The sequence below is a fragment of the Pinus tabuliformis genome, chromosome J (assembly GCF_031772625.1).
Source record: "Pinus tabuliformis cultivar Carrire ecotype Pingquan chromosome J, CPIR1, whole genome shotgun sequence".
NCBI lineage: Eukaryota > Viridiplantae > Streptophyta > Pinopsida > Pinales > Pinaceae > Pinus > Pinus tabuliformis.
In genome coordinates this window covers 88,028,133-88,041,962 of record NC_142295.1, presented here as the reverse complement: position 1 = coordinate 88,041,962, position 13,830 = coordinate 88,028,133, and the positions used below count along the sequence as shown (strand labels likewise).

General features: G+C 40.7%; 1 protein-coding gene across 3 annotated transcripts in view; it reads left to right on the top strand.

Moving 5' to 3' along the window:
- LOC149225643 (WUSCHEL-related homeobox 8-like) overlaps positions 1–13,830 on the top strand; it is a 122,415-nt gene that overhangs the window by 73,379 nt on the left and 35,206 nt on the right. For all 3 annotated transcript variants that reach the window (XM_089377221.1, XM_089377223.1, XM_089377222.1), the window contains exon 3: positions 13,123–13,656. In XM_089377221.1, coding sequence (XP_089233347.1) covers positions 13,123–13,656 — 534 coding nt within the window. The remainder of the gene's footprint in view (positions 1–13,122; positions 13,657–13,830) is intronic.

Here is a 13,830-nt window from a genome sequence, read left to right as displayed (position 1 = left end):
AGATTGATGTCTATAAGCTTCCTGGAGCTAATCTTGTTCATGAAAAAATCTACCAGAGGGTCAGCATGAGCTGAGGGTCCCTAGGTTTCCAAAAGGCCCAAAGAGAAATTCAGGTCCCCACCTATCACCAAGTTCGAACTCTCCATAAATGATTTTGAAAAAAGGTTATTCCAGAAAGAGATCTTGTCTTGACAAGGCCCATATATGTTTAGAAGTAATAAATTCGAGCATAACTCCAGCGAGTATACCTCTACTCCCAAAGCTTGTTCCAATCCCCAATTGTTTAAAACCTTCAATCATCCTTCTTTGACTCCCATTGCCAAACCTCCAGATCTTCCTTTAGCATCCATAAACTGAAAAGTCCAGTGTGGAAACATTTTGTTCAACGCCCGACTAATCTCCTCTCTAGCTCCAAGGGTTTCTTGTAGCATTATCACATCAGGTTCATAGGTTTTTAATAATGCCTTTAGAGCTAGTTTTTTTGTGGCACTAACAAACCCTTGACAATTAAAGGACATTATAATCATTTAAAACCATGGGAGGGGTTCTGTGCTGCTCTAAGCACCCCTGAAAGTGATAACTGTTTCCCGTCTGCAATGTCGATTTTTGCTCTTAGCTGAGCCTTTGATAAATTTGACTTCCTTCCTCTAGATTTTCGAGGGCCAACCGAAATCGGATGGGTACCCAACCCACCCACAGCTTCCCAGGGAATAATTTTCTTCTCTCGAGGCCTGAGATTATAGTGAGGCTTCTCTAAAGGAGCACAAGACAGGCTAGGGGTCTCAAGGCTCGAAACTAAAGGATGGTTTAGATGAATCTCAGGTATAGAAGTTATGATGCTGTCAAGCGCTTCATTTACAAAATCAACATGTAGATTATCCGAGTTCACAAGCTTGGAAGGACCAGGCCTCGAAAATGAATTGAGCATAGACAACAAGGATGAATTAAAAGAAAGGATAGGTTCCAAAACTGTACCCTCCTATTGAGGCGCAGAAACAACTTCTTCACCTTCCACTGTCTCTGCCCGGGCTGGCTCCCCCAGATGCTCATGCTCATGAACAAGTCTCTCCTCTATCGGCATGTCCTGTGATTCATCAACTTCCATCTGCGTCTTGTCCCCTTCCTTCCTATTCCCCTTCTCCTTTGGATAGCCCTTTCCCTTCTCCTCCTCCTAATGTCTCTCTGTCACTCCCACTTCACTTCTCTGCCTTCTTCTTCTTTTAAAACCCAAAGGGCACTCTTTGGCAAGATGACCATATTTATGGCATCGATGAAAACTGAAGTGCAACTATTCGTAATCAATCATCTAGGTAAAGGCTAAATCCTTATATTTGAGGTGAATTTCCTCTGCCAACCCTTCCCTTGGGTTTAAACTTACCAGAATTCTTGCTAATCCTTTATCCCTGGTATGCAGGAAAGACATGTCAGCTTCCAGAAACTGACCCAACGTATTCCCAATTGCTCTGAAGACCGACTCTGTCCAGAAGTGTGGGGGTAAACTCGGAAGCCTCACCCAAACCGGAGTCTCATCCACCTTCTCTCTTTGGGCATCAAACAAAGGATTCCATCTTTTAAATAAAATTGGGTTTTTCCCAAAACACCAATTACATTCTAGAACCCATTCAAGGGTTTCACCCTTATTGAATTTAATCATGAACCATCCCCTAGCAAGGGTGGATACCTCAAAAAATTGGTCGGGTGCCTCCTTCCAAGTCTTTGCAGTCCATTCTTTGATGTAATTTGCTGAGTATTTTTTACCTTTGACCCTCCTGACCAACGTGATTTCTGCGGCCTCCATTGCTTCGTCTATCTGTAAGTCTACTCCCAGCACCAGATTCAGGCTAATCTCCTTTTTCTTAATCAACCTATTTTTCTTTCGCTTCTCCCCTCTATTCCTTTTCCTCCCCCCTTACCCAGTCCTTGGTGAGGTCTCCTCTGCATTGGTACCTGCTATATGGAGCGGCTCTAAATGTCCCTCCACCCAAATTGCTTCTATGGATGGAAAAAAGACCTTCCCTTGTTTAGCACTCCTCTCCCACAGAGCGAGGTATCTCCCCTGCCTTCGGATGTCGTGCTATCTGATTGAAGCCTTCCCGATTGACCGAGAGGAACGAAAAAACTTCTCCTCCAAGCTGCTCACTGCTAACCCTCGACCCGGCCTCATAATACTTCTGAAAACTCCTCAAACTTTCCGTTCGACCGATTTCCCCTAAAACCTCCAAATCAGGATTTCCTTCTTGACGAATGGACTCCCCACTCCGCAAATGAAAAGGACTCCTACATGCAGTTGTACTGTCCAACCGTTTCCTCCTTATTGCTTTCGACGACCCCAAATCCTCCACCAAAAAAGATTTCAAACCCTCCTGTCCCTTGATCCCACAACTAATGACAATATCTTCTAACCCACCTGAGAAGAAAACTTGGTCTTTGTAAAAATTGGATGAAAGATTACTTACTTGTTTTCCACCCGCTTCTTCTGCTATGCAGATTGTCAAAGGAAATAACTGTTCCTGCCTCTCCTCTAGTTCCCTGACTGTTCCCCAGCGTTCTTGTTTTGTCATGCATAAACTTTCCTCCAGAAGCCCTAAATCTCTTCCTTGCCTCCAACCCTCCCTCAGGCCTCGCCTCTTCCCACCTAGTAGCTTAGCTGGATGAATATATTTCTCAATATTCTGCTCTGTGACATCCAATCCCCACACCGACAGAATGTCTCTAGGTTCGGGATCTAGATCAATAGAGTCCCATTGGTTGACCATGGTTTCTCCCCATGTCCGCTGTTTGGGATCTCCCCAGAAAACAATATGTGTAAACTCCTTCTGCGGGCGCGTGTAGTCGTTTACTGTCGACAACGAGATAACAACTAAATAGTAAAATAAAAACATTCATCTTCCTTTCTCCCTATACCCATGTTTACCACCGTCCTCATTCCCGATGCAGCCAGACCTGGTGACAGGTACTGTCCAGTTGCCCGCCGTCTCTTGACACCTACCTCCAAGCGTCGCGGTCACCGTAGCATATGGCCTCCCCACCACTACCATTCTCTTGCACATTTTTGAACCCTATCACCATTATTAGGGTTTTCATCGAGGAGTTCCACCTACCCATGATCAAGTTGTTGCATGCTATTCGACAATGTGCATTATTTAGAAGAGTTGGTAACTAAGAAGGCTTTCCAGGTGTTGAGAAATGATGGACACGCTTTCCATCCCAGATCATCCTGGATTTTTTTTTTTTTTTTTTGAATTGTGGAGTTGATTTGCAAGCTCAAAATGGTGTTTTAGGATTGAAAGTCCAATTATTCCACTTGGTGGTGGCCGTTGAATATATTTTGCTGCTAACAAGCTTTTGTATTTGGACCTCGAGCCAGAAACTCAAAAATAGCCTCTATTTGTGTGCTCCTAGCACCTATAGGTTTAACATGCTTTGGAAAAGCATTGTTGAATTGTTTTGTTAAAGTTATAGGTATCCCTCGAGATTGGATTAAGAGGGAGCCCTCACCATTTTCCAAAGATAAGTATCTTACTCCTTGTATTATTTTAGATTCGGTTTTCCTTTTCTATATAGATGTGTTTACACTAGATGCTAATGGAATTTCTTTATATTTTCCTTGTTTAGGAAAAGCTTGCTGATATGCTCAAAGGGATATGAAGAAGTTCTATTGAAATTGATGTCCTATAAGGTTTGTCTAAACTCAAAGGTATGTCTTAGACTATAAGTTTTGTTTCTCTTCATGATAAAGGTATATTCATTCATTCTAAGAAATCTGCTTTACATTACTAACAAGTGTTATGTCTAGGACCTTTGAATCATAGAGATTCTTGTTTGGGAGATTAATCATTAGATTGAATCTACCCTCATTAAAATCATTATGTTTGTGGAACCCTAATAGGTTCCCTATAAAATCCTAACCTAAGGGTATGTCAAATGTGAAAAACACTAGTCTACTTAGGGTTACTGATGAAATCTAGAAAATACTATTCGTTTGATGTTTGGGGTTTTGATAGTAATGTCATATTTGGAGTCTTAGTATTGTTATGGAAACCCTAGTCCTTTAGGGTTGGATGGTAATGTGCTCCTAGACCTTGAGGTTTTGGTAAATTAGGGTTTATGAGCAAAACCCTTATATATCGAGAGTAAGCTCCTAGGAATGAAACCCTAGGTGTACGTTAGTTTGTCTGATCAAAACCCTAGTCTAATCAAGATCGTTATATGTCTGACTTTAAATGTATTGATATTTATGTCCTATATATGTTATGATATGCTTGTGCATGATTATCCTAGATATGTATATGTGCTAACTTAATTGTTGATAAGTTCTAGGGTTTGTAACTAAGCCTTAGTAGAAGTTGGTCATTTAGTTGAAACGTTAGATTATGTGTGATTGATTTTGATTGTTGACATCTAAGGCTTAGTATCTCAAAAATGGAATCTAGGGTTTTCTTTAAATCCTAGTAGAAGTCTAACATATGAAATCTAAAGTTGTTAGATACATTGTAAGTGTTCTTGTGTGAATTGCTTCTAGGGTTTTCAATATATTATAGTAGAGTATGCCATATCTCTGGAAGAATATTGAGACCCTAGATATAATGAGACTGATTAAGTTACTGATGTGATCTAGGGGTTATAACCTAACCTGAGCAAAAGAAGTTGAAGTATAAAAGTATGTGTCTCTTATTGTTTGTGAACCTAACTAAGTTTAGGTATTTGTTGTCTAAAGTCTAATGCTTCCATTATTATATGATTTTGATATGGTTAACTTCATGCTTCTATATGTATGTATTTGGTTGTACTTGTTGTCTAAGTTGTGCATGTACATAATCTTCAAGATGATGAAGATGTTCGTAAGTAAAGTTGATTTGATAAGCATGATGAAGGAAGTTATATGAATGATGATGATCAAGAAGGATGGAAGCCATGAAAGATTCTCCGATGTCATAGAAAAGAAGTTGATCTCCCTAAGTTAAGAGGGAGCCTGGATAAAGAAAGAGTATATCTCTCGAGTTGAGAGGGAGGGCATATTATAGTCATGATGCATACCTTGAAAAAGAAAATTGGAGAATGAATATTGAGGTGCTGTTGAAAGAAGGAAAGCAGGATTTGATTTCTGCATGTGAAGTAGGAAAGGAAGTTGAATGATTGAGGAAACCTTTGTCAAGATTTGTTTGGGAAGTCACGAAGTCCTACTGTGATGAATTGTAAGGCTTCATCAAGATGTCTGAAGACCTTGAAGGTTTGTGTTTACTCATGAGTATTTGAAAGGTTGTTACTGATTGGGGTTGTGTCTGTTTAGGTAAATCTCTCGAAATTTTTGAAAAGCATGCTTGAGGTTAGAGAGATTTGATGTGTTCTGGCATTGTGTGTGTAAAATCCCTGAGAGGATATCTGCCCGACGTATGTATTGATGTCTAGTTCCCGAAGTAGTAGGGAGGGTGGTGTTGGTCATAGAGCTTTGACCTTGCATTATGCACCTAGTTCCCTTGGTTGATGGTTAGCAAGTAAGCCTAATGCTACCTAGAGAGGCTGAAAGCTTTAGTCCATCTTAGTCTCACTCGGATAGATTTTGCTGGTTAGGAATCTAGTTTGTGACACCGTAAGTGCCTAAACTCTTCATGGTTCATGTGTTTTGAGATCTTCCATGTACTTGTATATGAATGTATGAATACCTCCCTAGTTAAGAGGGAGTGTTGAAGAATGTAACTAGGTTCGACCTTCGTAATTGTATTTGAGTCATAATGAAATGTATTTATCAAAGAAAGAAAAATAATTTTTTATTATTATTAATATGACTTATTAAAGCATGGGTTTCATGCTTGGGGTATCATGTTTTAGGTCAAAATCCCCATTGAAGACTTCTAGGTTTTGTCTTGAGCCATTAGAGTCATTTTCCATTTAAAGAGACCATTCTTGGGCTTTTTAATCATGTAAAAAGATTTATTATTGAGTCAAATTAGTTATTTGTCACCTCCACATCAAGTCGGCCTCAAGGAGATCAAGTCGGCCTCAAACAGGGTAATTTGACCTCACCAAAAGGGTATATATACAAGTAGTTCGAATTCATTTGGAGACATTCTCACTCACAAGTTCGATATCTAAGAGGAGCATAAAAAGTTCGTAGTTGCAGAAGAAGGAGAAGAATCACTGGATGGTCGAATTTCTGGAACATCTCTCTCACACATGTGAATTTGCTGGGTTACTTCTGGAAGATCGAAGTTTTTGCTGGGTCAAAGATTTCGCTGAGCTAACTGCTGGGTCGAAGATTTTGCTGGGCTAACTACTGGGTTGAAGATTTTGCTGGGCTAACTGTTGGGTCAAAGATTTTGCTGGGCTACTGCTAGGTCGAAGTTCTGTTGCTGCTAGGTCAAAGTTGTTGCTGAAAGGGTTATCATCCACAGAAGGAAGAAATGATTGACTTGGTGTGGAGGAAGTTTGTGTCTAGGTCAAAAGTCTTGGATTATCTTGTGAAACTATTAAGGAAGAGTTGTTGATTGAGTTTTCCCCTAGATAGGGGTTTGCTCTGGCTGTCCGCCTACATCTGGTGTCTGTGATCTTTGTGTCATTGTTTTGGTAATTGCTTGATGAACTAAAGATAAAAGATGAACATAAGAAAACATAAGATTATCACAAGTAATTATCAACATAAAGAAAATCTTTCTGCCTTTTTGATTTTCTAACACATAGCTTGTAGGATTTGTTTTTGGACTCTAGAGGCCATATGGAGCCTCATTGATTATATATTTTATTTGAAAATTCCACAAGAGGAACCCCTACTGCAGCAAACTGATGTTACTTCTCCTACTTGTTAATCCATACAAGTTATTTACTGTGTGCTACGACAAATATTGAAGTAAATACTACTGCAACCTTCACTTAATTAAATTATAAGCGGAAACAAGATACTGAGCAAGAAAGAAAATACAACACAATAAACACTGTTATTATTAGACAAAAGTCCTCGGAAAAACCCAATGCTGGAAAACTGATGCAACAACTCTGATGGTTTATTATTATTAAGCAGTAGTTCTGAATACAACTCTGGATGCCCTTCTGACAATCCAGTTATAGAGAAAAGGACACTGGTAGAAAACTTAGTGAGATTACCTCACTTCACCCGACAAATCCCTCTGATCCGGCAATTGAACTGACTATCCCTAGCTACAACTGCACTGCCCCTTCGCAGTAACTGCGTGGAGCTCTTTGAGGCTCTGCGTCAGTGCTACGCTTGGTCTCCCTGCCTCCTGGAGCTCTGACGTCAACCCTCCTGGCTGATCCGACCTTTCTGGCTTTGTGTTAAGCACCGCGTGGGCCCTCCTGACCTAGCGCCAGTCCTTCCTGGGTCTGCGTTGCCTCCACTGGTGCTTCTCTGCCTCTCTGTTGGGTATTCAGGATTTCGGAGAAGATCCTCCAACTCAACTATCCCTGCCCCTCAACTGCAAGAAATATCTCAGTCGAATTTTCCTCTTGATAACTTCTCACTTTAGAAAATCGATTTCTTGATCTCTCTTGGTGTGATTTCCAAATGACCCTCAAACCACTTCTTATATCTTCCTGTTAGACAACCAATGGCCTAGATTAACTCCTAATCAAAGGCTTATATCGATTTGATTTGATCTCCGTCTTTTTGTAGAAGTTACACCCACAATTAGATTAATACCCATTAATATTTTAATTTTCCTAAGTTTAGATTTAGGAACTCCATTAAAAATATTAATTATTTTAATAAAATCGTCGCTGGGTGGAATTTCCCAAAACGGTTGTTGGGTTCTTTGGCATACATGTGCCCAAGCCTCCCTGCAAAATTTGAGGCCTAGAGCACATCCGATGCTACCCCTGCAGAGGACGATGCTTTAGAATCAGATGTAGCATCGTCCTCTGCGCTGCCGATGTTTGACATGCTGTCCACCAACTACTGCGCTGCTGCTGCAACTGTACTGCTGCCTTTGAGACTGCCACTGCCACTGCCAATGCCAATGCTACATCTGTACTATAGCTTCCTCTCAAATGCTGCATTTGCTATGCTGTTAGCACTACCACTGCTAACACTGCATCCGTACTGCAACTCAGTCGCTGAGAGAAGGAACTAAAAAACATCCAAAATTACTGAACTAACTGTGTTCAATATGATACCACACGAATGCTAGAACTAACTGCTGCTAGTCTCTACGTTGACCCTCTGAATCTACTGCACTGATGTTGACCTCTGCTTTGTGCCATCTGCACTGCTGCCAACTCTGCTTTGCGCTGCTCAAACCATAGTGCTCCTAGCCACTGCAACTGTCTCCCCAACACTCCTTGGCATCATCCGACACTAGTCCATTCCGCTATTGCAAAACTGGGCTCCCGTAGCAAGGTATTGATCCAAGAGGTGGACTTCTCGAGGATCCTGCCCATCTGTAGCTCTTTCGAACTACAACTCCAAATTAACCCACCTCCCTCCTAGAGGTATCTTGACTATCATGGCGAACTCCTCTTGTTCAATCGTTGCGGCTGCAACCTTAGGATCGTGCTTATCATCCTTGTCCTTTTCTTCAAAGGACATTGGGATGCGTAGTGGCCCATCTCGCCACATCTGAAACACTTCACCTTGGAGACGTCCTTCTTTCGTCTCGCTTGCCTCTGATGCCCTTTCAACGCAAGGGCCGCATTATCCTCGTCCTCCTTGGGCTTTGATCCACTGTTGCTGCTGCTTTCGTCAAGTTTGACCTTGCCTAAGTCTCTCCTCAGCTCCTCTTGTTTTAGAGCTGCCCACATCTCATCCCAATTCGGCAATGCTGCTTTGCTGAGGATACTGTGGACAAAGACTTGCCACTCATATGAGACAGAATTGAGGGCAAGTCTAACCAACTCTGAATCCTGAGGTGTATTCCCCGCAACAGACAACTCATCACGAGTTTCTTTCAGCTTTGTGAGGAATGGATCCACACGCTCTCCCTTCTGCATCTGAGCAGATCTCAGCTTCTGTTCCAAGTACATCTTCCGCTGCTTGGAAGATCCCTAATATAATGTGGCCAAGGCATCCCACATCTCCTTAGCAGTTGCTCTGCTAGCAACGTGACACACTACATGATCCTTGACTCCATCTAGGATCATCCTCTTGGCCTTTGCCATCTCAGGCTTGTACTTTTTCAGCGGATCTGCATCTGTTCAACCACCACACTGTCAACGTACTTCTTGAGGGCATGCTCATCTAGAAGGAAAGACATTCTACCCTTCCAGATGACGTAGTTGGATGCTCCGTCCAACCTGTCCCGATCCCTCAAGCCACTGGTTGCCATATCTGCCAAAAATGTTGAAAATCCCCTTTGCTTCTCACTACTGCTGCTCAGCCAATGAGAAAACAGACTTTTTGGTGGGAAGTTTGCTTGAGGAAAAATTCCCTCACCGTGCTTCTCTTCTCTCTTTTGACGTCTTCCAACCCAGTAATTTGCCTGCTGAAAATTTGTGTCACACTAGCTCTCTCACGCTGAGGCTTTAGCACTGCACCCTCTACCCCTGCAAAAATTCGAAGTAGAAGTCCTTCTCTCTGTTGACTCACTCAAAGAGAGACTGCCTTGAAAATTTGCCCTCCTGGCTTGGAACTGCATCAACCCTTTGGGGGTTTCGAACTACTACCTCCTGAAGCTTTTTCGAACTCCCGCTCTGCTTAGCGCTGGATCTACCGGCTCTGCTCTTCTTGCTTCACCTGCAGTGTTGATACCATGTGAAAATTCCACAAGAGGAACCCCTACTACAATAAACTGATGTTACTTATCCTACTTGTTAATCCATACAAGTTATTTACTGTGTGCTACGACAAATATTGAAGTAAACACTACTGCAGCCTTCACTTAATTCTATAAGCGGAAACAAGATACTAAGCAAAAAAGAAAATACAACACAATAGACACCGTTATTTTTGGACAAAAGTCCTCGGAAAAACCCAATGCGGGAAAACCGGTGCAGTAGCTTTGAGGGTTTATTATTATTAAGTAGTAGTTCTGAATACAATTCTGGATGCCCTTTCAGCAATCCAGTTACAGAGAATAGGACACTAGCAGAAAACTTAGTGAGATTACCTCACTTCGCTCGGCAAATCCCTTTGATCCGACAACTGAATTGACTATCCTCAACTACAAATACACTGCCCCTTCGCAGAAACTGCGTGGGACTGCATGGAGCTCTCTGAGGCTTTGCGTCAACTCTGCGCTGGGTCTCCTTACCTCGTGGAGCTCTGACGTCAACCCTCCCGACTGATTTGGCAGCTCCCTGGCAATTTCAGACTTCTGCTGGAAGGCAGCTTTGCCTCTGCACTGGCCCTTCTGCCTTTGTGTCAAGCACTGCGTGGGCCCTTCTGACCCTTTGTCAGTCCTTCCTGGGTTTGCACTGCCTCCACTGGTGCTTCTTTTCCTCTTTGCTGAGTATTCAGGGTTTCGGAGAAGATCCTCCAACCCAACTATCCATGTCCCTCAACTGCAAGAAATCTTCTCAATCGAATTTTCCACTTGAGAACTTCTCACTTCATAAAATCGGTTTCTTGATCTCTCTTGGTGTGATTTCCAAATGACCCTCAAACCACTTCTTATATCTTCTTGTTAGACAACCAATGGCCTAGATTAACTCCTAATCAAAGGCTTATATCGATTTGACTTGATCTCCGTCTTTTTCTAGAAGTTACACCCACAATTAGATTAATACCCATTAATATTTTAATTTTCCTAAGTTTAGATTTAGGAACTCCATTCAAAATATTAATTATTTTAATAAAATCGTCTCTGGGTGGAATTTCCCAAAACGGTTGTTGGGTTCTTTGGCATACATGTGCCCAAGCCTCCTTGCAAAATTTGAGGCCTAGAGCACGTCCGATGCTACTTCAAATCAACATTTTGTTGCTGACATGTATTGCACTAGGTGCAATTTTGATATATTCACCTTTACATGGTATATATATGAGCAAACTTCGCATATTTTGTGTCTATTGGTTTGGAATCATGGTTTTAAATCTTAAAATATTTTTTTTCATTAAAAATTAATTATTTCATGTGTTTTTTTAAAAACGGTTCATTGAAATCTAACCAGTCCCGGTTTGAAACCTGGTTTATTAGGTGGACTGGTCTGGTCACTGGTTCCGGTTTTTAAAACTATGGTTGTAAGTCAACTTAGGTAAATAATTAAATGCTCAGTTGGTATACCTGCTAACTACCCTTTTAAATTCTGGATTCCTCCCAGTCCACTATAAATAGTGGGCCTCCTTTTGTATTTCAGACACACAGCAAATCTAATAGGTGTAGTCTAATGAGGCAACTTTTTGGCTTTTTTCACTGGAATCTGGTGACATGATTCTTGGTGAGATCACAATGTTTCATCATTTCAATTGCATTTTTGAATGTGGAAACGGATTCGGCATTCTGGAAAACTTTTGTGGTAGTCAGAATGTGTGGACTCAACAACTTAAAGTTACAATTTTCTCAGTTTCTGTCCGGATTTCAGGTAAAATCTGCCTGGAAAAGGGCCAAAAAGTCACCTTGTTAGACTACTGCAATCTAATAGATGCGGTGATTCTATTATTCCTTCAATTTGCTTCTAAGTCTCTGTTAATATTAATATTACGAGGTCTGTTTCCTGTGTGGAGGTTAAGCCCGTTATGATCCTTCTGTATGTGGCTTGATTTTGTATAGACTTCCTTCCCAGGGTTTGCGCCCAGCTTCATCCCCTTTGAACTCATACTATGCAGGTGGATTAGACCACAGCAAGAGTGAAACCATGGTATATGGCTTAACACTCTGTTGATCTCACCAATGAACTGATGTCTCACTGGCAACACTTTTTGTTTTCCTTGTTTCATTTGCACTGGTTGATTTTAGTACAGTCAGCCATAATCACAAGACCAGGTCTTTTAAATGTAGTTGGAATGTTATGTTTGTATTCCAGTGGTTATGGTTTCAGTTATCATCAATATAGTTAGAATTGTTTTTTAATGATTCCCAGGAATCTTCCAACTCCACTATGCTCACATGCCACCGGGAAGTCACAGCTTAATGGTTAGAACTTAGGATTGTTTTTCAGTGTTTCCAAGAAAGCTTTCAACTCCACTATGCTAACAGATATTAACCTAACAAAACTATGAATATCACATGCCAACTTCTCATTCCTTTTGCATCATATGCACTTGTATCTTGAAATCGACAAGATGATTTTTAATGGTACATCGAGAGTCACTTATCTCGCACTTTAGATCTGGAAAGTTAGATACTCCAATATGGAATTGCCTTTTTACATTTTCATTTAATAGGATGATTTTTTTTTTAGAATGCTTAGGTGGAGGCTGGAATCTATGATCCCCTTATGAAACCTTGAATTTTGAGAGAAGATTTGACAGTTAGAGATTGATGTTGAGCAATGTAAAGTTCTAACCACAGGCTCGTAAGAAACAAGTGGACAAAATTTATACAGAGAGGCTCTTCACTATAAGCAATCCGATCTTGCAGGTCTTGAATATTAAGCTATGTTTATCCTGCAAGATTGTATATTTATTCCGACTTGACTGTAACTAGGTTGAAATTTGTTATATGTTTTAAAATATTCATTTCTTTATAATCTATTTACTGAAGACAAATGGCAAGTAGAAAACCTAATTCGAACTTTAGAGCTGAAGAAGAAAATCTTACAAGAACCAACGGAAAAAATGATATTTCCTCAAGTTTATGCATTGGGATTTTATGGGCTGAAACGAAGTTCTTTCAGAGGAACTTACACTTTGAGGGCAAAGTTTTGTCCTCAGTGAAACATTTGCCTCGTCAAAGCCAATTCTGTGTTTACTATATAAAACAAAAGTGGAGGTTTTTATTGCTAGCAAAATAGTTTCCATGTTCATATTCTTCTCAATTCAGCTTTAACTCTGCAGGTACTGTCATCACTGTGCAAAAAGAGGGAACTTTCCCAACAATTAATCCTCTCTTTATCTAAACAAATTAAACAAACACAAATGTGAATTCTATCAGTCAGTATGCTCCCCTATATTATTGCACATCTGGCAGGCATTTTAAGTTTTCTTTATTCACCACACTATTCAAGGATGACAAACATTGTTTCCATTTGCAAATACATATCATTTAGAGCAGGTTATCCACTGACTTTTATTGCTTGCAGGGATGCCACTAGGGCAAGCAATTGCCTTTGATTCACTGATGGGTATGGCAGGCCAGAGGGTAACTGCTCGACAGCGTTGGACACCAAGCCAGGTGCAACTTCAGATTCTTGAGAAGATATTTGATCAGGATAAAGGAACCCCAAGTAAGCAAAAGATAAAAGAGATTACAGCTGAGCTTAGTCAACATGGTCATATTTCTGAGACAAATGTTTATAACTGGTTTCAAAATCGGAGAGCTCGAACCAAAAGGAAACAGCAAATTGTTACCTCCAACAGCGGGGAATCTGAAATGGATAATAGCCTTGACTCTTCAAAGGGAAAGCAAGTTAAAATGGATGAAACTATTGTTCAGGAAAGTCAGTTATTGAGACAGAGTAGTGTTGCTTTTCAGGGTCATGAAAATGTTCCTAAACAGCAAAAAGATGATACTCAACAGTGCAGATCAGCAGTTTCTTTTAGTTCGCAAGCTAGTTCAAATGCTTTGATTGATTTTGCCAAAAATGCCTCTTTTGAGCAAGGCTTCCCTGAAACAAGTATGCTCAACCTTCGTCCCCATTTCTTAATATTAAATTCTCTAAGTTCACATAAGCCTGCTTTGTGTACATATAACATAATAAAAAAATTGTCAAATGACTTCAGCACGAATGTCTGTCATGTTTACCATGTAAAGTGCTCGTCAGATGAATAACCCTAGAGATGTTCTTCTG